Below are 25,600 nucleotides of genomic sequence, written 5' to 3' on the forward strand. Positions count from 1 at the left end.
TTAAATATATATTTCCGGATCTGGTGTTATAACATTTATGTTCATTTTCCTTCCCTTGACCATTGTGCAAGTCCAATCCAAGGAAAAGATGAGCACTTCAAACATATCAGGATTTAGGTCAGAAGAAAAGTGGAAACATGTATTATTGTATTCACAGCATCACAGCACGTTTTGGAAGCTACTCATTACACGTGTACTTGAATGCTTGAGTAATGCTATGCTACTTTATTCCTTTAAAGGTGGGGTAGGTAAGTTTCAGAAACTGGCTCGAGAGACACTTTTTGTTATATTCCATGGAATGCTCTTAACATCCCGATAGCAATGAATATCTGAAGTGCTTTGACAACAAATCCATAAAAAAAATTCTCTGTAGAAGCCGTAGTACTGTAAAAAGTACAACCTGCCTGTCAGCCTGCCATCGGGGCACAAACTTATCTCGTGCCCTCATTGGTCATGTGCGCGTTCGTGTGTGTTGGAGGAGGAGCTCTGTGAGGAAGTGGCAGATTTTCTCCGGTTGTGTATTTTCAAATTCTAGCGATCTCGAGCCGGTTTCTCAAACTTACCTACCCCACCTTTAATCCACAAGGTTTTTACCCCATTTCATTTATTGACACCTTAAATTACATTATTACTTTGGATATAACAATAAAAATCTTATCTACTCTCTTGGAAAAGAGATGTTTAATCTCAATGAGACATATCCTGGTAAAATAAATGAAAACATGATTAATACAGATGAAACGATCTAAGTGCACACACGCTATGCTATGTTAAGGCAATGTTTTAATGTGTGTACAAGTGAGGTTCCGTGGGGTGTGTGGGAAGTAAAGCTGAGATGAAACAGAAGGTCAGCGGATCCATCTCACATGGCAGACTCTAGAACCACAGCTGACAGTCATGTGCAGTAAAGAAGCATTAGAATCAATGATCATAAGGCTCTACAGACGTGGTCTTCATTGCACATGTTCGATACAACTCATTTTAGACACAGAATAAAAACAAAAACTAATGTTTAAAGAGGAGAATTTTATTCATGTGTCAGAACATATCTGCGGTCCAATCATGATGTATTTCATCAATCAATACGGTATGTACAAAGTGCAAAGCTGATAAGAAACTACAATATTTAAAAAGAGACGGCTTATAGAACGAAGGTCTACAGAACCTTGGCAGAAGTAATGAACCCAGCTTCAACATCCCTCTAAAATATGAAAAGTTTCAAAGTGATTTGTCTATAGAAAGAGAAGGCTCCGCTCCACAGGCTTCCTGTGGAGCGTCTCCAGGGCAGCGGCGTTACTCGTTCTCAAACTTGCTGTACGGGTGGTCCGAGTCGCTCATCAGACCTGCAGAGGAGGGGAGACAGAAAGAAAACAGGAGTTCAGTCTGGGTCAGGGGGCTCTGCTCCTCTCCGAGTGATGCTCAAAGCTATTCTAATGAGTTTAAACGTATACGGTACATGACTCAATGAATCCTTCCTACAGCCATCCCGTCTTCCACTTGCAGATTGAAAACCAAACATTGCAGCTGTCAAAGTGAACGCATATTATTTCATTTAAACATTCTTTGAACGCCACTTTTGTTTTTTGCTGCACAACATATCCATCTTGGGCAGCTAGTTAGCGTTAGCTGTTAGCTGCAACCATGGACGTATGATTACCAGGGCAGACCTGTTGGTGAAGGTCATCACTAATGTCAGGATGAAGAGAGCACATTTCATTTTGGTAAGTGTAGCTCCACTTGGGAAGATCAATGAACAAAGTGCTTTGAAGGAGAATTTACACGGCAATATGAAATAGATATTAGAGAGAGAATTAAGACTCACAACTAGGAACAATATTGCAAAGAGGATTTCAAATTTAAAAAAAACTAGATATTTTGTTGGTATTAAAGAACACTCACACTACTAATCACAAGTACTGTCAAAACGTATTAAATAAAACAATGAAATAATGCAAACAAAAAATAACCAAAGCAACAAAAAGACAAAATGAAATCAGCGGAGACACTGATATCTTGATTTTGAGTTGTAACCACATAAACCCAGGATGCCAGGATGCTTCCCCAGCCCCCCATGTCTGTGTCCCTGGATGTGTGTGGGTCAGTGTGGGTCCCTTTAACATCCTCTGGGACAGTGTGTGTGGGTCAGTGCGGGTCCCTCTAACGTCCTCTGGGACAGTGTGTGTGGGTCAGTGCGGGTCCCTTTAACGTCCTCTGGGACAGTGTGTGTGGGTCAGTGCGGGTCCCTCTAACATCCTCTGGGACAGTGTGTGTGGCACTTTCTTCAATAATTCATTCAGATTTTTTCCAGCCAACATCCTTCAGTGGAAAATACACACACATAAGAAGTGGTGATGCAGCAGAAGTATATTTATTATTCATGTGCCTTTTATACTAAAATATAAATGTGCATTGTTATCTGCTTCTTTGAAAGGACAATAGAAATATCTAAGTGTTGGGGACGTATTTTCTTAGAGGTGAACAACAGATTCAAAGCGGTCTGAAACAGAAACACAACACATGTCAAATCACAGATCAGTGTGTGTGTGTGTGTGTGTGTGTGTGTGTGTGTGTGTGTGTGTGTGTGTGTGTGTGTGTGTGTGTGTGTGTGTGTGTGTGTGTGTGTGTGTGTGTGTGTTTACTTTCACAGTGCCTATTGTAGGAGGTCATGATGATTAAAGCGCTAAATGTAACCCAAGAGTGCCAACAGAACAACAGCTAAGCAGGAGCAGGGTTTCCCACACATAGACTATTGGGCCGCCCGCCCCGGTATATTTCACGACCCATTGAGGTTGTTTTTTTTTATTCGTCCGTGACCACGACGCCATCTGCGATCGATTAACTTGTGGACAATGATCCCTCGCTATACGCCTCCTGTACCCAGTCCCGGACTGGCCATCGGGAGGACCGGGGGGTTTCCCGATGGCCTGGCCTGTTAAGTGGCCTGCCTCACACAGGGGGACTGGCTGTCTACTAGGGCTGCACGATTTTGGGAAAAAATTTAATTGCGTTTTTTTTAAAAATATTGCGATTGCGATTTTTCTGACAAATATTGCGATTGCGATTTGCGATATTTATTTTTAAGCGACCCAATGGAAGTTTATTGTAAAATGCGGCCATAACTCCGGCTAGGAAGGTCGTATCAACATACTCCTGTCTCTAGCACCCCGCAGCCCGAGCTACGAGTGAAAGAACTAAACTTACATGAAACTTCCGTTGGGTTGCTTTAAAATCAAGCTACACCCTTTTAGATGTAGAACATGTGATGGAGCATCACTGACCTGACTCAGATGGTTTGTTTCACCAAAGCATTGAGGAAAGCTCCATTGGAAGCCATTTGGAAAGGGCAGGCACTTTCAAAAGCACTTGGCAGGTGATTGGATCAATCTGTCTATCACCTTCTATCATGGGCCACTTCTGATTGATTAACAATGGCTGGTACATGTGGAGCACAGCACTTCTGATTGGTGTGGATGACTGACACACAAGAAGAAAAAAAAAAAAATGTAAAAAAAAAAAAAGTTTAAAAAAATCGCAGGCTTTGCGATTTGATAATCGCATCATCTTGAATCGCGATTTCGATTTAATATCGATTAATCGTTCAGCCTTACTGTCTACATGATGTGGCCTGCCGACATGGCCACTGTCATACAGATCATAAATCAAAGCCGTTGATTGGTCTCTGTGTGTCATTCAAGCTCGGGATAACCTCGGCTCAGGTGAGCTAAAGGACTCTGAGTGTTTAGATAGTTAACTTAGTCTAAGTTCTCAGTGGTTCTCAAACGGTTTGGTCACCAGTTATGTAAACACATATTTCCATTTGAGGGTGCCAGTGTTTTTTCATATTGAATATTGGATGTTATTGGTTATGGCCATGATTTTATGATTATTGAAATGTATACAGTTCTGTTTCATATAGGTGTTCCCATAGATCTAGTCTCTTTATTTTCCCCTCTCCAAAATCCAGGTTCCTTCCGGGCCAACAACCGTATGTAGGGTGACCAGATCCCAACAAACCAAATGTGGGACAAGGAGTATGGTTGTGTGGGACAATGTGGGACACCCTCTCAACAGCACCCCCCAACCCCCGGAAAAAAAACCGTAACAAATATATAACAACTGAGCAGAAAGTGAAGTCAAAATGCAGTTTTTTAATAAAGAAAAGTAAACTAAGGCAGCAGGCATTATTCACTTCAAGTGTTTAGAAATGCATCTTCTTAATTCAACTAGTGTATTACCTGTACAAGTAGGCACAGCATAAATTAATAGATAAAATAAAACCAACACTGGCCAGGAGGGAACAGAAACATAATAATACATCAAATAAAATAGCTTTCAGTTTTGTCCATCACAGCAACAAAATAGCACAGCAACAGTGGGGGCCCACCTTTTGTTGCTGTGCTATTTTGTCACCTAGAACCACTGGTGTCTTTGACTCTGTCAAACAACTCTCCACAGAGGCAGGGGCAAGCACATCTGTTATTATGGACGCTGCTTTTGTACGACCACATGACATTTTCTTTACTATCTCAGAGTCTGGAAAAATGGTCGGCGCTAGCTTGTTCCCAGTCATGTGACCGGTATGAATGGGAGTGTTGCACTGCGTGGTAAACACTGGTTATTTCTGCTGCTGTTTGTCTGAGTGGCCATCATGTTTTGGTTTGAGTAGGAATGTCTCCATAGAGTGGGATGTCTCTTTTTGAGCGACACGTTTCTTGTGAGAATCGCATTCTCTGTCTTTTGACGTCGTATTCACCGCCATGTGAAATAAAAAAATGACTCTTGCAAAGATTGCAAAACTCTCTGAGAGTCGCCCTGCACTGGCTGCACCCACGGGTAAGTGTCTTCCCAGTCTTTGTTGTCTGTGCATCTGCTTTTCTTCTTAGCTGTAGTTTCAGTTTCCTCCATTTTCCATAACCTGCTGCGTCGCCTGGGTTCGTTGTTGTTGTTGTTTGGCGGGGTGGGGGGTGAGGGCGGGGTGGGGGGTGTGTGAGTGAGTTACTCTCATTGGTTAACACTTGACCAGCACCCGCCGTTTGTTACAGTTTGATTGACAGCAAACACAGCCCCCTGATGATAGCCTTCCCTGCTTTCTCAACAGCCATTGGATGAATCTGATTTTAAAGAAAAGCGTTTTAGCCAATCAAAAGGAAATATGCGGGACATCGTCTCAATTTGCGGGACGCACCAAAAGTCGTGAAAATGCTGTGCAGTCCCGCGCAAAGCGGGACATCTGGTCACCCTAACCGTATGCTAAACTAGTGAGAGAATCGCTGGCAACTGCGATTTGCTTTTAAACCTTTTTTTTATTTGTTATTCTTGTGTGTCAGTCATCCACACCAATCAGAAGTGCTGTGCTCCACATGTACCAGCCATTGTTAACCAATCAGAAGTGGCCTGCCAAGTGCTTTTGAAAGTGCCTGCCCTTTCCAAATGGCTTCCAATGGAGCTCTCCTCGATGCGTTGGTGAAACAAAGCATCTGAGTCAGGTTAGTAATGCTCCATCACGTGTTTCTATTACAGGGTGAATCTGAAACTGAAGCTTGACTTTAAAGGTGGGGTAGGTCATTTTGGAGAAACCAGCTGGAGGGCGCTAGAATTTGAAAATAGCCAACTGGAAAAAATCTGCCCCTTCCTTCAGACTCCCTCACAGAGCCCCTCCTCCAACACACACGAACGCGCACATGACCAATGAGGGCACCAGATAAGTTTGTGCACAGATGGAAGGCTGACAGGCAGGTAGGCCATCCAGTTACTTTAGCCGGCTCAGATGATTGGCTTCCGCAGATGATATTTTTTAATGGCTTTTTTGTCAAAGCTCTTCAGATATTCATTGCTATCGGGATGTTAAGAGCATTCCATGCAATATAACAAGTGTATCTCGAGCCGGTTTCTCAAACTTACCTACCCCACCTTTAAAGCAACCCAACGGAGGTGTCATAAGAGTTATGTGACACTTATGTAAGTTTAGTTCTTTCACTCGTAGCTCGGGCTGCGGGGGTGCTAGAGACGGGAGTACGTTGATACGACCTTCCTAGCCGGAGTTATGGTTGCATTTTACAATAAACTTCCGATAAACAAATATCGCAAATCGAATCACAATATCTGTCAGAAAAATTGCAATTAGATTATTTCCCCAAGTCGTGCAGCCCTATATCGTGCAGCCCTATATCGTGCAGCCCTATACTGGACGGGCTATAGGAACGTGAGCTCTGCGCCGCTCATCTAGAAAATCGTTGTCGGCAAAAAGAAACAACAAAGAGGTTGTGTTGAGAGCAGCAGGGCCTTGTGAGGACATGAGACATTGAGACAAGGACCGCTCACACACATAACCTTGAACAGTCAAACCTGTAGGGCTAGTTCATCGGGTGTGGAGGTTTGTAGATCAGCGTGGTGTGTGTTATAGAACTAAAGTTGCGACAGGGATGAAACTGATTGAATACACTTGTTTTGTTCCCTGTAGGACTTTGAGCCAGGCAGTAGTTGACTATAAAGGACTCTTCTTTAACTCCATTTGGGCGTAGCGCCAGGTTAGCATGTTACCGACACAGACAGTACAGTGTAAGCTACAGGCTACGGTCCCCTTTGTCTGGCTCTTCAGGGATATGTAGCGTCCTGCTCACAGCCATGCATGGCCTCTACTCGACACCTCGGTATGATACATGTGCTTACCTTGAGTTAAGCAGACCGGAGTGAGGGTAACCTCAGCGTGACCTGAGGACAGAAGCTATGTACTGCTGGATAATGCATCGCCGGCACAGAGTATGGACATTAAAGTCAATGACAATGTCCTGCACAATATAAAAGACACATGTGAGACAGAACAGAGAGGCTCTGTTAGAGCTACGGGTCAACTCTGGCCCAGCAGGGTATACGCACAGTGTGGAGTGCTTAAAGGAGCACATGTGGTAAAACAATATATACCCATACGTACCATACTTCTTGCGGATCTGGTCGTGCCTCTCCTTTCTCTCAACAGTCCTGTACAAAGGAAACATCACAGTCATTACATTTCAAATATCTTTTCCCTTCACACCGTTCTTTGGTTTATGGTGTATTCTTTTCCCATGTTGTGTTCAAACTGAACATTGATCAAGATAACATAATGTCATCAAACTTCTATAGCCCCAAACAGCATGTGTAGGACAGAAGAATGTGTCCATCGTGAGAAGTTACACCACTAAACAAGTACTTTCGGATCACTTCCTTGACAGGTCATTCCGCTGGAGAACTTAGCATTGAGCTTTGAGTGACTGCTCCAATCACAACCAGTCTCTACTACCATACATCTGTGGTGCAAGAGAGGTGGAAGGTGGAGCAGTGTTCCACCAATCGGATGGTCGGTGGTTCAAACCCTACCCTCTGCAGTCACATGCTTTTCTTCATCACTGTGTAAGAAGTCTCCCGTTTGAGAAGATGACCGTCACACTGAGGCTGCAGCTTTTATTATTATTATTATTCCACCCAACTATTTAAGAGGATATGATAAACAAACCGCTAAAGAATTGGATTTGAAACAGGAATCAATAATGGATGGATTTTGATAAAATCGTATCGATTCCTGAGGAAGTAAAGGGATAGACATAACAACATACACATTCATTAGAACATGGTCTAATGTTACGCTACTGTTTCATATTGTTCCCGCAGCTCTGCACAGTGCATGTGTTTACGGCATCCTTCATACTGAACGTTGATACGAGGCACCGCAGTATAATGCCACCCAATCGAGTATAGATAATCATGTCTGCATTTCTTTTGCAGAACGGCATTTAAACACTGTTTTGTTGTGGAGGGATATTTTGAGTGATCTGGCAGCGCGCCGCGGAGAGCACCCCGCCTGCTGCCAGCCCTCTCTCAGCCTTTCTGAGGAGCAACCCAAGCCCGGGAGAGGTCTTGTGGTGCGGACCTCCAGGGCGTCACTTCACTTCATCTGTGCACAAAGAGGAGCGTGTGCAAATCACTGAGGGTAGTGATCTGTGAGCCCGCCTGCCATCTGCCCCCCGCCCTGCTGCCGGCTTGTCTGTAACCACACTCTACATACATATGGCGTCACTGGCATTCAACAAGTGGGAAGTTGACAAGGCAAGCGTGGAATGCAATCTTTCCAGCCCTGCTCTAAGGACGCTCAGCGAGGTTCAGGTGGTTCTGCTGCAGGTGTATTAACACGTTCTGACGCTGCAGTCCAACTCCTGCTCTGTGTCCATTTAGCAGAGTTGGAGGCTATTTGTGAAGATCTATGTCCAATAAACATGCCATTTGTATTTCCATGGCACAAACTGAGAATGAAATGGTTAGTGTTCTAGATAGTGTCCTTTCTATTACATTTGATACAACTCCAGTTATCACTAGCTTCCCAGTATCGTTACTCGTTGACGAAGATGGAACAGATCCGTGTCATCTGTGATGGAGTGGAGGGATGTGAGGGAGAACATTTACTGGCTTGTATGAAGCTAGTCGCTTCCTCGAGGTCGGATGGATTTGGATCTCACATTTAGCAAAATAAACTAAAACCCGTCTCGGTTTCATGCGGACATATAAGCTAGAAGAGATCTTTTTCACTGCAGCATTTGGACGAGTCATAGTAAGGAAAAGACGAGTGAAGTAGGTAACAATAACAATGGCTTATTTTCATTGAGAATCCCAGTCAAATTGCAGTGAGCGTGTTATGGTGTAAGAACATCGAGCCCCGTGTTCTGTGTTAAAATCAGTGTCGTCGTTGGAGTTGGTGACTTTGGCGAGGGCGTGGAGATGTATACAACATCAACACTATTTGACATATAGCATCCACCAATACCGACACACTGTTTCCTGTTGCTTCTGTCGGTTTCTCCGAACCCGTGGAGCGAATACACTGACTATTGAAGAATCCCATACAACCTAAAACACAATCTCAGCCACCATACAAGTCACTTGGTGGCCCGTGTACTGCGCCACAGTCCCTGCTGTGGCGCAGGGGTATGACTCAGGAACCATTAGCACAGGTGTCGGCCCCTCTGTCGGCCCCTCTTAAGGCATTGATGGCCCAAAAACTAATCTTCAAAAAAGGAAACTATCCCTTAGCGGTTCCTGGACCAGTGCTGTGAGATGGCTCTCTGGAGGCCAGGCAGCGAAGTGTGCAGTCACTAGTGCTTCCCACGAAGTGTCCCATCTATTCTGAATGTCCCGTTCACAACATGAACCGCCTCTATGTAGGTCACTGCACTAACTCTGACTTCCAAGATTTGATCATGCTCACTGCAGGGAACCCTGTATTCTGTGGCACGTGAGAGAAAAGCTCAACGAGATCACACACACACACACACACACACACACACACACACACACACACACACACACACACACACACACACACACACACACACACACACACACACACACACACACACACACACACACACACACACACACACACACACACACACACACACACACCCACACACACACACACACACACACACACACACACACACACACACACACACACACACACACACACACACACACACACACACACACACACACACACACACACACACACACACACAATGCTCCCAGCGCTGCGAGTGAGGATGATGCTCCACGGTTACCGACTTTCTTTCTGCACGACTGCTCTGCATACCGACACATCCTCGGAGGATGGATGCGCTGGGAGCCCAGGAGCTACTCAGAAAGATGAGGCTGAAACATTCAGGAGGATCAGGAAGAGTTCCAGGTCTGACTGACTCAGTGAGCGACACACCGTCTCTATGACCGTGGGGGGGGCAGTGCACAGGATGTAGCTCGCTCCATTTATGACCACATTACCAAAGAGCAGCTGCTCAGCCCACACACACACACACACACACACACACACACACACACACACACACACACACACACACACACACACACACACACACACACACACACACACACACACACACACACACACACACACACACACACACACACCACACACACACACACACACACACACACACACACGCACACACACACACACACACAGACACGCACACACACACACACACACACACACACACACACACACACACACACACACACACACACACACACACACACACACTGCTGTCGGCAAAACACCCGAGATGTGGAGAAAATAAAAGGGCTGCATCTTGTTTTTCAGACTATACTATTATATGATATGACAATAAACTTAGTTTGATTGTAATATTGTAATTGTGTTATATGTGCACTTTATGAATGAATGTGTTCTAGCCTGATTTGCTAGTTTACAAGGATCCTATCATTTGACTTTTTATTTGAAAATGAACAAAACAATTATTTCTCAAAGGTTTCTACCCTCCATGTATTTTGGGATCGATCTCGGCTCTAGAGCCTATTCTTTTTCAAACCTCCAGATATTGTTAATCAGATATATAAAGATCATTTTGAAGCTGATCAGGGGATTCGTTCTGGAAGACGCCTTAGTTCTCAGGCAGGGCTGCGTTCTAAAGTGCGTGTAACCATATCGTCGCCATGGTAATGGGGTTTCCAAAATCTGAACCAATCACTAATTAATGCAGGTTTTGAGCTTTTGTTTTTCAGAGATGAACATTTTTGTATAATGTATTTAATACAAGTATTAGTACTTTTGACATAGTTGCTAATATTTACTATATCATAACAGAGATATATAGTTCTGAAAGATGAACATGTACCCCGAGCCCGAGGGGAGAGACATGCTATTAGCACAACAACCTCTCCTTTACTCAACACTTGATTAAGTGTTGAGTAAACACAGACACACAGAGTGCCATGTGAAGCCGTTAGTTAAACACACTTAAGGCTGCAGGGAAGTGCTTACCGTTCCTCAGCGTGCTGTTTGACCTCCTCCCTCCTCGCGATAACTCTCTCATCCTCTCGGTCAGGCCTGCAGACAGAAGAGCGAGAGCAGAGTCAGGGCCGCAGAACCACCGCACGATAACACACTCATCCACATCTGACATACGTCTACAAACCATTTGCTGGAAGGATCTTTATTTTCACAAAGCTCAACTTAGAAGACTGAGTGATCCAAACTCTCCGGAGCACGGTTTATATTTGATTCACGACTCTCTGAGAAACAAAGTGCGTCACGTGTGAGAATGGAAGGACTTGTAATGGATGCTGAGGAAGAACACATTTACATGACTACAGGCTCTTCTTGTGTCACATGAGAGACATGAGAGTGACTCCTGCACCTCAGGACTGTCAGGGTGACTGACAGACGCGACGCTTCCTGCCCCTGCAGCACTATGACAGCAGCACACTCAGTTGTCTTGTAAAGGAAGCTGAAATGATGAAGCTGGAAGCGCAACACAGGAGAGAGAATGTAGTGTCTACTCCAAAACGTCACTACACTCAACAGCTGTTCACCACAGAGCGGTCCTCTCCCTGCGGGACACACGGGGGATTCAGACATTACTGACACCTTCATGAACATTTGAATGGTTGTATAAGGATCCCTTTAGACCAGTGTTTCTCAAACTTTTTCATACCACTTAACCAAAAACACTCGCGGACCACCTAACTCCACAAATATCCAAAAACACATCGTTTCTCTAGAACAGATTACAAATCGCCTGAAACTGGTACAAAGAACTTAAGCTCACTCCATTGCGGAAATATTTGCGCGAGAGTGTGGAAAACTTTAATTAATTAATTAATTTCAAATGTGAAATGTTACCAATATACTCACGGACCACTAGGGGGCGCTCACGGACCACCAGTGGTCCACGGACCACACTTTGAGAAGCACTGCTTTAGACCAAGTCACCCAATGATTTGGATTGAGGGAATCCATTACAATAGCACTGTAATACATGTGGGCTTGGAAATATATGTATATTATGTTGAAACTGTGATATCCAGAGATATCGGCTTATATCCGACAACAATGGCCATATTGTAACTCAGTGCCTCTCCTGGGTTTAAAGGCCGGGTTACAGTAAAGTGATCTCACGTTCTAATTTAGCATTTTAGCCCTTAACCTGTATTATTTTTGGTTAGAAGCCTGAAATACGGTCTGTGGTTAAGACACGCTTTATTAGTTTATAGTCTAACGTTAGCTGTTTACATCGCGTGTTTGCATTCACCCTTTAACCGTCATTAAAGTAGTGTAAATATGTGGACATTATCGTACTGAACAAATATGTGTAAGTATCATCGTGTGCCACAGATCTTATTTCCTTCTATATTCCAGAATCCAGTGGAAAGTCCCGTTGACTGAGGGGGGCGTTGCTATGGTGACTTCAGGGTCGGCCCACAAAAACATCTTCACTGCACCACTCTATTGTGCCTTTACCCACTTAGTAATTACGTCCACATTACCAATGAATGTGTATCGAATTTCTCATTGTTTAAATATTTAACCCTACAGTATCGTCACAATATTGATATCGAGTTATTTGGTCAAAATATATTGCGATGTATGACATTCTTCATATCGCCCAGCACTGCAGATAACCCTATCTTTACGAAGCACATCGTGTTGAGTTCCTCCTGGCTGGCACTGTGTCATGGGGTTGTAGCGTAGCGTTGGACTGCAGTATGACCTCTGAGCCTGGAGCTGTGTGTGTTCCAGGTGCATCAATGCCCCTGACTTGCCATGGACTTTACCTTGAGCGTCTCTTCTTGCGGCAGCGGCAGCAGCAGCAGCAGCAGCAGCATACCCCAATGCTGAGGAGGACGACTCCACCAATGACAGCCAGGGTAATGATCAGGGCTTCAAAGTTCACTGGATCACACACAAAGACAGTGATATGTATTACTCTCTACACAAAAAGGATTAGGGCAATATATTCTCCTTTGGGTGACATTATAAACTCTGAGTATGTGGCAATGGTGCCACCTGCTGACTGCTGGCCAACACTACACTCCGTTGTGGCGATCACTTCACTTTCATTTCCAGTGAAAACATAACCAAGACATCAAAGACATTGGAATCAGATGGGACTTTGTGTCGTGGCCTGACACAGCAGCACAGCTGTTTATCAGTTTTAGTTGGTTACATATCACGCCAGTGATTAAACAAGTGAAGATTATGTAGGTAAGCTTTTCTGGTCAAATCTGCAGAAATATTTTTCTTCCAAACAACCTGAAGTTTGTTTTTGCTGACTTGGCAACAGGAAGCTGAACATTAAAACAAACGAGAGGTTGTAAATTGGCCAACTATGTACCATGAATATGTATTTCTGCATGGTGCGCTCGCTAGGCAGCTGGTGGATGGGTACTCAGTCTGTCAACCTTCCGTTTGGCTTTCCCACCTCAGCCTTCATCAACTTTCCACAGTTAGCTTTCAAGGCATGACATTGAATTAGTATCGTCACACATCTGCTTTCCACTCGTGGTGTGAACAAACATTTTCATGGACAAATGCCCTAAACCTTTGAGCATACTTTTAACATAACTGTTATGAATTATTTAAACTAATTGGAAATGTTTTATTAAGCAATCCCTGATCTGTACTGGGGATATGTGCCATCCTTATGACAAGCAGCAGATGCTAGTCTCAGACCTTTGGAAGAGGTGCCTTCAGAAATACAGCTTTGCACCGTGATAGTAGGTCCAGCCAGCGATCGAGTAATGATGAAGTCATGTTCTAAACAACGTTCAAAGTCCACTTGTTGGTGTTGAAAATCGGTAAATTTGAAATAATACTCTTTCTAGACTGTAACTGTCAGACATGTTATACTTAGAATAAAACCATGGCAGTTAAACTGAGCATATTCTCATACAAACATGCACCCATGATGTCTCATGGGAACGCTGTGCCTCTCATCAGCCACATGCTTTTATTGAAAGTTATTTTTAATGTGCACATTGTTTGTGTCATTGTTTACTGTTTGGAGTTGGGGCAGTCGGTCGCTAATGATGTGTCTTTGTTAACTACATTTTGACACTTTAATTAAAAACAGAGTTTGGGGATATGCATATTTAGATGTTTCAAAATGACCTGAATTACGACCATAAACCCCCTCGTCTGAATACTGCCCAAACTGCCTGGCTCATCAGGAATCAGGGGAACTACCTCAACACTCGTTTTGTGCGTGTGCATGTCTGTACCTCGTCAGCATGTGTGTTGTGTACAGAGGCAACGGTACACTTCTATAAAGCTTTAACAAACGATGACTGGTGCAACATGAAGTAAGAAGTAACATCCTCACACAACGGGTTTCTCTAAAGAGTGCTTCCCTCGGTCTGAACGCTTGCATTTGATAACCATCCTGCAGCTATTTGCCTAATCGGTATTTCATAGCGCGAGATCCTTTCAGGACATCAACATGAAGGAATGTGACAATACTTCCGTTCTCTCTTTTATACTGTGTACCGAGCGATACACCATTACATCAACGTCCTCATACTGTAACAGGCCATGTTAACATGTCACTGAAACATCAGTGAAATACAGTGGTGTAAAGTACATGTACTCAAGTACTGTTCTTAAGTACAATGTTGAGGTACTTGTACTTTACTTGAGTGTTTCCATTGTATGCTACTCTGTACTTCTACCCCACTACATTTCAGAGGTACATGGTGTACTTTGACTCCACTACATGTATTTAATACCTTCAGTTACTTCTCAGATCTGGATGAATGATGTGAAATAGTGTTGAATCAGACTTTAGTTCCACCTGGAGTAAATCCACCAGCTACCCTGCAGTCTACAAAGTACTTCAGACTAGCTGCACCTCCACCAGCTACCCTGCAGTCTACAAAGTACTTCAGACTAGCTGCACCTCCACCAGCTACCCTGCAGTCTACAAAGTACTTCAGACTAGCTGCACCTTCACCAGCTCCCCTGCAGTCTACAAAGTACTTCAGACTAGCTGCACCTCCACCAGCTACCCTGCAGTCTACAAAGTACTTCAGACTAGCTGCACCTTCACCAGCTCCCCTGCAGTCTACAAAGTACTTCAGACTAGCTGCACCTTCACCAGCTACCCTGCAGTCTACAAAGTACTTCAGACTAGCTGCACCTTTTGTTTGATGATAATACTTTTCTACTTTTACTTGAGTATCATTTGTAATGCAGAACTTTTAACAGAGTATTCCTACACTCTGGTACTTCTACTTTTACTCAAGTACAAGATAAGAATACTTCTCCCACCTCTGCTTAAATATTTTGTCCAACAGTTTCCTTTTCCGGCAAAACCCAAGAAACCTGTTCCATGTTAACTTTACAGAGATAAACAGTCCTCTCCAACACCGGAGGCACAAAGAGAAAGCAGACATCTATTCCCTTAGTAATAAGACTGGTGGACTCACACCAACACACCCCCCAGCGGGCCTGGGACAGCTGGCACACTGAGGCGGGGGGCAGCAGCCAGCTCACTGGGTACTCTGTGCAGTTGTTGGTGGTGAAGCACCACAGGCACTGAAAACAGAAACACAGATCAACCACCTGCAGGACGGAATAAAGGTCTGGACCGACTCAATGTGAAGTTGAAATCTAGATCCAATGGACAGTGAATTAACTCGGGTAGCACAATACATCTACACGTTATCAGTGGCAGTTTAGACACTAGGGCAATGTTCAAATCGCAGGAAGCACCATCTTTTCTTTCAGGCTAAATATGTGTTCAAACATTTGAAATGAAGTATTGTGGAGCTGCGGGGATATCCGCCTCCAGATCGTATTCTACACGTTAAACAAACTGGCACAGATCCTCAAAGAAAATCACATTATGGTCATTTGGCATATTTTGTAATAATATTGTTTCATCTTTCCCTATACACTATATCAAGAATCATATCGCAAGATCAGACAAAATAATCACATGCTTTTCAAAATCATGCAGCCTTAAAATGAACCTGCAACCACTTTGAAGGTTGATGAATTGTTCAGGTCATTTATTCAAGTAAAAGATCAAACCTGCTGTGGTTCTAGCTACTTATTATTGATTCGATGTTTTTCAGTTTTTTACCGGAGGTTAAACTAAATATCTGACAAAAAGACCAACTTGAAGATGGCAACCTTGGCTTTACTTTTTAGCGGCATTCTTAAACAAAATATTATTGAGAAAATTATCAAGAGATTCATTCAAATTGAAAAGAAGCGTTAGACACTGCCCTGCTCAAATAATAAAGGCTCCAATCAGAAACCTGAGTTCCCTAGACTAAATGTGAAAGTAACTCAAATAAGCAGATTCACTTTAACTTCAAAACGTCACAGGTTTGAGAGACCCTCCTCGGGGAAGTCTGGTGAGGGATTGGTGGCTCCATTTGTCAAAGTACTTACAGTAGTTGGCCCTTGGGGTCACTGCTTTACTGAATACTCGAGAACAATGGAGGGTCTTTATTGGTGTGGAAGCTTAAAGGTGGGGTAGGTACGTTAGAGAAACCGGCTCGAGATACACTTGTTATGTTCCATGGAATGCTCTTAACATCCGATAGCAATGAATATCTGAAGTGCTTTGACAACAAATCCATAAAGAAATGTCATCTGTGGAAGCTGTAATACTGTACAAAGTACAACCAATCATTTTAGCCGGATGGCCTGCCTGCCTGTCAGCCTTCCATCTGGGCACAAACTGATCTCGTGCCCTCGTTGGTCATGTGCACGTCCGTGTGTGTTGGAGGAGGGGCTCTGTGAGGAAGTCTGAAGGAAGGGGCAGATTTGTTTCGGCAGCGTGGTTTCAAACGATAGCGCACTCGAGCTGGTTTCTCCATTCTTACCTACTCTGCCTTTAATTAGGCCGCTTGATGAGCCGTCAAACAATGGAGCATACATTATGATTGTTACTGTGTGACACGGGAGGGCAAAGGTTTGTTTGTATAACCCGCTCCCCCATGACTGCTGGCGGCCTTACCTTGGCATGAGGAACACAGTTGTCACAGATCCTGTGGGCAGAGCACGCTGAAACGCAGACAAACAAACCAGCAGTATTTCATATGTTCACTTCTCCTGCATTACTGGCACATTAGCAGACCTGGGAGGTAACCAAGTACATTTACTCAAGTACTGTACAAAGTAGAATGTTGATATACTTTACTTGAGTATTTCCATTTGTTACTTTGTACTTCTAATCCACTACAATTCAGATTATTATCCACTACATGTATTTAATACCTTTAGTTACTTCTCAGATCTGGATGAATGATGTGAAATATAATCAAGTGTTGAATCAGACTTTAGTTCCACCTGGAGTAAATCCACCAGCTACCCTGCAGTCTACAAAGTACTTCAGACTAGCTGCACCTTCACCAGCTACCCTGCAGTCTACAAAGTACTTCAGACTAGCTGCACCTCCACCAGCTACCCTGCAGTCTACAAAGTACTTCAGACTAGCTGCACCTCCACCAGCTACCCTGCAGCCTACAAAGTACTTCAGACTAGCTGCACCTCCACCAGCTACCCTGCAGTCTACAAAGTACTTCAGACTAGCTGCACCTCCACCAGCTACCCTGCAGTCTACAAAGTACTTCAGACTAGCTGCACCTTCACCAGCTACCCTGCAGTCTACCAAGTACTTCAGACTAGCTGCACCTTCACCAGCTTTGAGAACACTTTCATGATCAATCATTATAAAACATATCATATATATTATTCTGAGATGGACCAATCTGCACAACGACTACTTTTAATATATTTCAATGCTACTACTTTTGTACTTTTACTTGAGTAACATTTTGAATGCAGGAATTTTACTTGTAACAGAGTATTACTACACTCTGGTACTTCTACTTTTACTCAGGTACAAGATCTGAGTATTTCTACTTTTACTCAAGTACAAGATCTGAGTACTTCTCCCACCTCTGCACAGTAATCTTGCAACATTCTCTTGCACTCTTTTCTATTCTGTTCTTTCTTGCACTCTTTTTCATTGTTTTTTCTATTTGTTTTATGGCTTGTAAATATCTATGTTGCATTGTTGGAGGAGCCTGGGACTTAACATCTTCCCCACAATGTAGCTACAGTGAATATGACAGGAAAGCCTCTGGATCTTGAATGTCTTCCTGTCAGCACCAGCAGCCAGCTGGGGCCACATGCAGAAGTGACGTATTAAAAAACGAAAAAACGTCAGCATTATTTGATTATTTAAGTACAACGTACTAACTTATTTCTAAAAATCATAAACGTATCTTATTAGTAGCCCGAATGTTGTCATTGTAAACTGTAAAACAAGTATTTTCTATTCTAAAAAACGACTGTAACTTACGGGTTGGTGGAAGTGGAGTTATTTGGCATTCCCCCTGGCTAACAAAGCTAACACTCAGCAGGAAAGCACCAACAAACACCCAAGTGGCCAGTGTTCGTCTCTCGGTGGTAAAAGAATACATCGTTAAAACCGTAGCACAGCTGTGAGATTTAACTGTTCCTAAAAATACAGAGTATGTGCTCCTCTACAGAAGACGCCGGGCTCTCTCGCTCTCCGCGGTGCTCGGTAAACACGGTTGTTTCTGTTTTGCCTGGAATCTTCTTCTGTCACTTCCTACTTAGTTCGGGGTTAGCTCGTTTGCAAAGTCTTCACAGCCCGGCCGGGTGGAGTTTACATCTGTTCGGTTTCACATACAGCCTATGGGTTTCACACATTGATGTAAAAAGAGAACGGTTTACCAGGACTGGAAACGCAGCTGAACGTTGAGATCTTAACCCCCCTGTCGTGTTCGCCCCCCCCTTATTGTGGTGTTCCCGTTCAAACGTGACCCGTCTGTCTGAACTGTTCTTACATTAACACAATAAAACATGAATCATCACCACATTTTGTTCAACACCCTTTTAAGCTGTAAACAATGTCTCAGAATACTGTTTACATGAATATCTGCAGGGAATATACAAAGAATGCACATTGAAAATATATCAAAAAATGAACATGGTTGTCGCCGGGGTGTGTGTATCCTCTGATGGATGAAAATCATCTAGGGTTACCCATTCATTTCCTGGGTCATTCCAGAATTGGAGGACAATTCATGTCCCCCATCTAAAAAATCAAATAATCCATGTCCAAAAAGCTAAAACATGCACTTGTTGTGTTAAACAAACTTGTCTTGAGATAAAATGTATATAAAGTTGTAGAAAAAGTGGTTTCAAAATATTATTTAAATTATCAAATAGCTCTCGAACACCCCCTAAAATTGCTTTTTTCTCTTGTCCCCGCTTCTTTGTGACCAACTTGCATGTCAAATATAACATTTAAAATAGGGATTTTATTTACTTTTTTTGGTATTATTCTATTGATATATGTCTCTTGTAATGGTCAAATAAATGTGTTAAATCATAAACATATTTTAAATAATAGTAATTTTGCACAGAAGGTGTGTCCCTCAACATGCGCTCAACCCTGTTACCGAAACCTTTTTAGATTGGCACAGGAAGTGAAAAAACTGTAAGTCAAATGACACACAGGAAGTGACATCAGCAAGCCATGTGCTAGTGCAGTGTTTCTCAAAGTGGGGGGCGCAGAGGCATGCCAGGGGGGGCGCAAGAGACCAGGAGGAAAAATGGTTATAACAACAAAAAAAGATGAAAAAAAAAAAAAATCGTAATTTGAAAAATTGATTCGAAAATAATATGATGCAGTACAGTACTATTACGTCTGTGTTTCATTAAAGCTCGGCTCTGTGTGTGTGTGGAACGAGCCATTTTGTGTGCGCGAGAGAGAGAGAGAGAGAGAGAGAGAGAGAGAGAGAGAGAGAGAGAGAGAGAGAGAGAGAGAGAGAGAGAGAGAGCGCACCGGTACCGGAGATCGTTGTTGTTAACTTCTGGTGCTAGCGAGCTATGCTAACGGATATAAGGAGTTTTTTCAACAACAAAGTGGAGGAGAGTCCTCTCCTGTCAGACTGAGAGACTCAGTGAACTAAAGGACTCTCTGAGTGTTATCTCAGTGGTTCTCAAACGTTTTGGTCACCATTAATGTAAACAATTATTTCCGAGGCACACATTTATATGATCATTATAGTTTAAAAAAAATAAGAGAATAAATGAAAAACAGCTATGAAATACTATGACAGTAAAACCAGAATAAAGTTTAAAAGGGGAGTGATTTGTAAAATATCTATAAAGAAATAGAAAATCTGTTTCCAGTTCTGTTTCATATGGGTGTTGAGAGAGGTATCTAGATCTCTTCATTTTGCTCTCAAAGTGCACCAGATTGATGCTTTTAACTTCAAGATTGAAAAAAATATCTTCCCGGGGGAGCATGCCCCCGGACCCCCCTATGTGAGGTCCACACACCACCTGTAAAAATAGCACTTGACCCCTGCTTACACCTATATGCCGTGAGCTGATTATCGAGCCTTCATTGTAACAGTCGCGGGTACACTGTGTATATGCGTGTGTGGAGTGTTGCAGTAGAACATTCCTCTGTAGCGCCCGGTACATTAATGGGAAACCCTAAATGTTTGAGCACCCTCTATGAAATGTCAAGCTACCCCTCAGCACCCCCAAAATAAATCTCTGGCGCCGCCACTGAGCCTGACTATTTGTGTTGGGGGGGCCCGACTTTTTTTTTTCTCCAAAGGGGGGGCCTGACAGAAAAAGTTTGAGAACCACTGTGCTAGTTCCAAGGTAAGTCCTCTCTTTTATTTTTCATATTTTTACAATCTTTTCAGTCTTAAAAGAGTGTGGCACTCTAACCCACTCAACCCTGTTACTCATATTATCAGAATAAAACATATTCATTCATTATTCAAGTTATCTTTCTTTCATTAAATATCCAAGTTTGTCCTTGCCTTGAAAGTAGCATTACATGCTACATCTAGCAATAACTCCTGAGGTTAAAGCTAACATTCGCATTGATTTTCAACCCTGTTACTTTAATTAGAGTAACAGGGTTGCATTTCCTTCTGTTCACTCTATAATCTACTGTAACATTACATGTGTTATATATATTTTAGCATGTTTTAAATGTATTACTGTATTTTCACAGGCTATAAATTAACTTTTTATGTATTGCCACTGGATAGCCTTGGGTTAGGGTTAGTTAACCCTAGCCTAACCATAACCCTAGGGTTACCTAACCCTAACCCAACCTAACCCTAACCCCAACTACTAACCATTTAGTAGTTGGAATTATTAACTCAAAATGAACTTAAATGTGTTTAAATCATGGTTAGATCAAGAGGTTAATGGACATTGAGTGCTGCTGAAAAGCAAAGGCGCTATCGTGCCAGGTGTGATGCTAATGATCAGCAGAGACAGGAGTACTTAGGAAAAGAGAGAAAGAAGTGGAGGAAAGATGTAGAGACAGGAAAGAAGAAAAGGCAAAAAGACAGAAGTAAGAGAGAGCAGCGTGCACAGCGAAATAAATGGAGAGAGCAGAAGAGTAATGCCATGGAAAAGGTACTTGAGGGAATTAACACCCCCCCCAGTCAGCCCTGATCCTCCAGTCGACCCTCAACCTGGGACCTTAAGGTTAGGATATTTATAAGTTGAGGTTATTGAGGAATGTAAGTTTTACTGTGAAAAGGTCCATGCAGGTGAAATGGTCAAGTGACAATACACGTATGTTTATGTATTATGTTTCTTTTAGGCAACGTGATCTTGGAAGAAGGAATAGGAAGGCTACCAAAGCAAAAATAAACAGAGAATTTCAGGAACTACAGGACAAGTTGAAAAAAGCCGAACAGAAGGCTGAAAAATACAAGAAACGCCATCAAAGACTGACAAATGACCATCCATCTCCAAGATCCAAAGTCAACAAGTTAATTCAGAACATTTCGGGCGCATCACTAAGGAGAACCTTGTTGTTCCATACAGCAGTAGCTGAGGAAGAGCGTATCAAGTACACACATTCAAGAAGAGAGATTGACAGACAAGTCATTGCAGGAATTGTCACCAACAAAATCTTAAAGAAATACAGGCTGCAGAGATTGGTGCAGCAAGTTTTTGGTTTTTCAAGAAGGAGGTGGTCGAAACTGGCAAATGAAAATGTCTGCTTGTACCAACGGAAAAAACACAAGGGGAAAGCTGCCATGCTGAGATCAACAGTGAGGTTGTTCTTTTCACGTGACGATGTCAGCAGGATCACAACTGGAAGAAAACAAACAGTGACAAAAGAAAAAAAGAAAATGCAAAAAAGATTGCTTACGGATTCAATGAAGAACCTCCAATTGAAGTACCTGGCTGAGCACTCCAACCACCGTCTGTCATACTCTCTGTTCTGCACACTTCGCCCTACTGGATTGTGCATCCAACATTAGCGGATCGTGAAACTTGCATGTGTAAACAACATGAAAATCCAGGCTTCATTGCCAAAAAGCTTCATCAGATGCACATAATTGATACATCTAATCTGGAGAGCCTTACAGAAGTCATCACATGTGACACTACAGACAAGCATTGCATGTATGGGGAGTGTGAAAAATGAACTTACAAGCCACTACCGAGCAACTGATCGTGTCTCCTATATTCAGCGGGCCACTGTGGACAAAGACCATACAGATAATCCTGGAGTATCCTCTAAAATAACTCTAAAAAAAGAATTTGAATGCTCCCAAGAAGAGCTGGTTGAAAAATGTGCGAAGAAGAATTTCAGGCGCCATCTCTTCAGTCTCAGGCAGCAATATGCTTTCTTACGGGCCCTGAAGCTGAACCTCCATGTAAATGATTGTGTAGTCCATATTGACTTCTCTGAGAACTACGGCTGCAAATACAGCTCTGAAGTGCAAGCTGTCCATTTTGGTGCATCACACCAACAGGCCACTTTGCACACTGGGGTTTAGTATGTGGGGGGGGTCTGCCCCTACCTCCTTCTGCACTATATCGGAATCCAGATGGAAGGGGCCGTCTGCCATCTGGAAACACCTGGAGCCCATCCTGGAGGAAATTCGAGAAGATTGGCCGCATGTGTCAACCATCCATTTTTTTAGCGACGGTCCCTGCACACAGTACAAGCAGCGTGGCAATTGTTACCTCTTTTGCACCGAGATCTACAAGAAAGGGTTCACAAGAGGAACATGGAACTACTTTGAAGCCAGTCATGAGAAAGGTGCCCCAGATGGTGTGGGTAGAACATTAAAGAGAAGGGCAGACAAGCTTGTCAGTCAAGGATTTGATATCCCAAAGGCATTGTCCCTATACCAAGCTCTGAGTGAGGGGACATCTAAGGTAAAGTTGTTTTACATTCCAGAGCAAGCTGTGGAGGATGCAGTAAAACAAATGCCATCTTACATCCCAACCGTACCAACCACAATGCAAAGTAGCCATTCAACCCTGTTACTCTAATTTCAACCCCGTTACTGATTTTCTATTAAAATAACCTTAAATTATTTTCTCAGCTCCCAAGGGTTACAACTATTGTCCTTTTAATAGTTTGATTAATTGTATATATAATGTATTTGAGCAAATATCTTTAATTAAATACAGAAATGTGTAAAAAGAAACGTGTGTGAAAAGTTGAGCAAGACAGATTTAAAAAGCTACTTAAATTAATATAAAATAAGTTTTATCCTAAATAACATGAGTATTTAACTTGAATGTGACTTTCTTTACATAATAGAAAAGGATTTTATTTAACAATATTTTGATGTACTTTTTTCAGTTTAATGAGTATTGGTAACAGATCAAAACTATACCTTTGATGCCTGAGCTGGGCCAATCACTTTTTCTGATGGTTTAATACCTGTTTTTCTCAATTACATAACAAAAATATATAAAATAAAAGGTTCATTTTTCAAAAGTGTCGATGTCTAAATTGTCCTCCAATTCTGGAATGACCCTCCTATGGCAATCATTGTTTACCAGGAACACCATATGTTATTAAAATGACTACATTTAAATAAAAGTGATGATCAGCAATTGATATGTTCAAATGCCTACTGTGGAGGATATCATAAGGCCTTGAAGCAAACACAATATTTATGATTGATAAAAGCAGTACATCGGTCAAATAGGACATGATAAGAGGGTTAAGCTTTTTAGATATTAGTTTGCCATTTAGATTTTCTGTTTTTCTTAACAATTAAAACATATAATTTCATTGGAAGAGGCTTTGAGTCTTCAGTGTGATCGAGTCCATTCAATGACATAGGCTGCCTTCAATACTGTTTACTTAAGACATACAACGAGGAGGAAGTACAATACAATCAAAAGTGCAATTGATGCAAGTAAATTGCAGGAAAAGTACAAATCTGTTAAATGGAATAATCTCAATAAAAACAGAAAATTAAATGCTGTTAATAAATAATTAACTCGTTAATTATAGTTTGAAATTAGGGGTTTGTCTGCAAAAAAAGTAACCTATTTGCTAAAGTAAAGGGAATTCAGATTTTACTACAATATTTTGGTCTATGTCTTTCATAAACATTCATATGTACAGAGTTTTATAATGTAAAAGGGAATTTGCTGAAAAAACAAGTAGATGAGTAAGATATGAGCTGATTGAATGTTGCAAAAGCTACTCTTATTTAGCTGCAAACACTGAGGAGAAATCTTATTTCTGGAAAGACCCATGTGACCCTTAGAGTGTAAGTGAGTTCAGTGTCCCTGCCACAGGCTGCCTACAATGAGGGCTTGTTGTCACTGTGAAACACGTTTTATCTGCCATGGCGTCATGCTGCAACCTCATTACTGCTGCATGAAATAACAAATCTTTAGAAACCGTGTGATCTGTAGGTGGCAGTGTAAAGCCACAGCTCAGCTGTGGCTTTGACAGATTTGTGTATTCTCTAAGATAATATAAATGCATAGGTTTTATATGCATACAATAATAGACATTAGCTTAACATTGTGTGCATTCCAACATTTCATGCACTGGTTATGCTGAAATATGGACCTGGTTTAAAATCCCTTTGAGCCTGATCCACATGAGCTGAAGCTCCAATACAGAGCGGGTTCTGTGAGTCTGTTTCAACCTCATCACGGCTGCTCTCCAAAAAGAAAGTTAAGAGCATAAGGCAAAGGCAGGGAGCAAAGTGAAGGAGAGGAAGCAATTGCTGGTGACATATAAAGACAAAACTCAAACTTTCGAGACTCCAGCGGACGTAGAGGCCTTTATCAGGCGAACCGAGGAGGAGATACCGGGTCGAACAGGGCTATGAGGCCAAAGAAATGGCTAGCTTGCCAGCATAGCTCCTGTTAGCACGAGCTACAAGGAACGGGGCATTTAAAAATGGCCACCCTCTCTTAGCTGCTACGTTCTGATTTGAGTTGAGCAAGGTAATCGCTAAAATACTGAATATTTCTATATTATTTTTTTACAAACTTGTGCCTTGATATTAGGGGTGTTGAAAATAATCGTTTCTACGATGCATTGCGATGCGGACGTGGACGATTCGGTCTCGATGCAGTGACGGAAGATAATCGGTTATAGAGTAGTAACGTTGCTTCCTGATTTTCCGGCCGCGGCTTTACTATAACGTTTTTTCTGTCACTTTAATATCAAATCGGTCGGTGACTCAGAGATCAGGGAACATACGTGACAGCGGCACAGCAACACGGAGCAGTCTGCTTTATCCACCAACACAAGAACACCAGTCCAGAACCGACAACAGCAGGACCCGCTCTGAATCACTCCGTGCATGTCGCTGCGGCTCAGAGACACAGGGAGGGATTTATGTTTTTCAAAAATAATCGCGTTACAATCATGTCAGGTTTTTGGTGGATTTAATTAAGTCTTGGATTGCAAAGTATGAATGTCCTCTAGCAATTTGCAGACGA

The 25,600-nt window shown here is 42.5% G+C and overlaps 1 protein-coding gene across 1 annotated transcript; it reads right to left on the bottom strand.

The window, feature by feature from the left end:
- Positions 1–1,006: 1,006 nt before the first annotated feature.
- LOC117460923 (pituitary tumor-transforming gene 1 protein-interacting protein) lies at positions 1,007–18,591 on the bottom strand. The gene is made up of 7 exons (XM_034102550.2): positions 18,162–18,591; positions 16,812–16,858; positions 15,268–15,376; positions 12,619–12,736; positions 10,826–10,891; positions 6,932–6,978; positions 1,007–1,343 (listed from the first exon to the last, which is right to left on the bottom strand). The coding sequence occupies exons 1-7, from the start codon at positions 18,280–18,282 to the stop codon at positions 1,294–1,296; spliced, it is 558 nt and encodes a 185-aa protein (XP_033958441.1). The 5' UTR covers positions 18,283–18,591; the 3' UTR covers positions 1,007–1,293.
- Between the last annotated feature and the right edge of the window lie 7,009 nt (positions 18,592–25,600).

This window comes from Pseudochaenichthys georgianus, chromosome 16 (assembly GCF_902827115.2).
Source record: "Pseudochaenichthys georgianus chromosome 16, fPseGeo1.2, whole genome shotgun sequence".
In the NCBI taxonomy this organism is placed as follows: Eukaryota; Metazoa; Chordata; class Actinopteri; order Perciformes; family Channichthyidae; genus Pseudochaenichthys; species Pseudochaenichthys georgianus.

What these genes read in the sequence shown, in the direction of transcription:
- LOC117460923 (XM_034102550.2), bottom strand. Translation starts at nt 18,282, where the DNA reads ATGTATTCTTTTACCACCGAGAGACGAACACTGGCCACTTGGGTGTTT. An exon ending in CCGCTGGGGGGTGTGTTGGT is followed by an intron (nt 12,737 to 15,267) that starts GTGAGTCCACCA and finishes TGTGTGATCCAG; the next exon opens with TGAACTTTGAAGCCCTGATC. An exon ending in CCAGATCCGCAAGAAGTATG is followed by an intron (nt 1,344 to 6,931) that starts GTACGTATGGGT and finishes CCTCCTCTGCAG; the next exon opens with GTCTGATGAGCGACTCGGAC.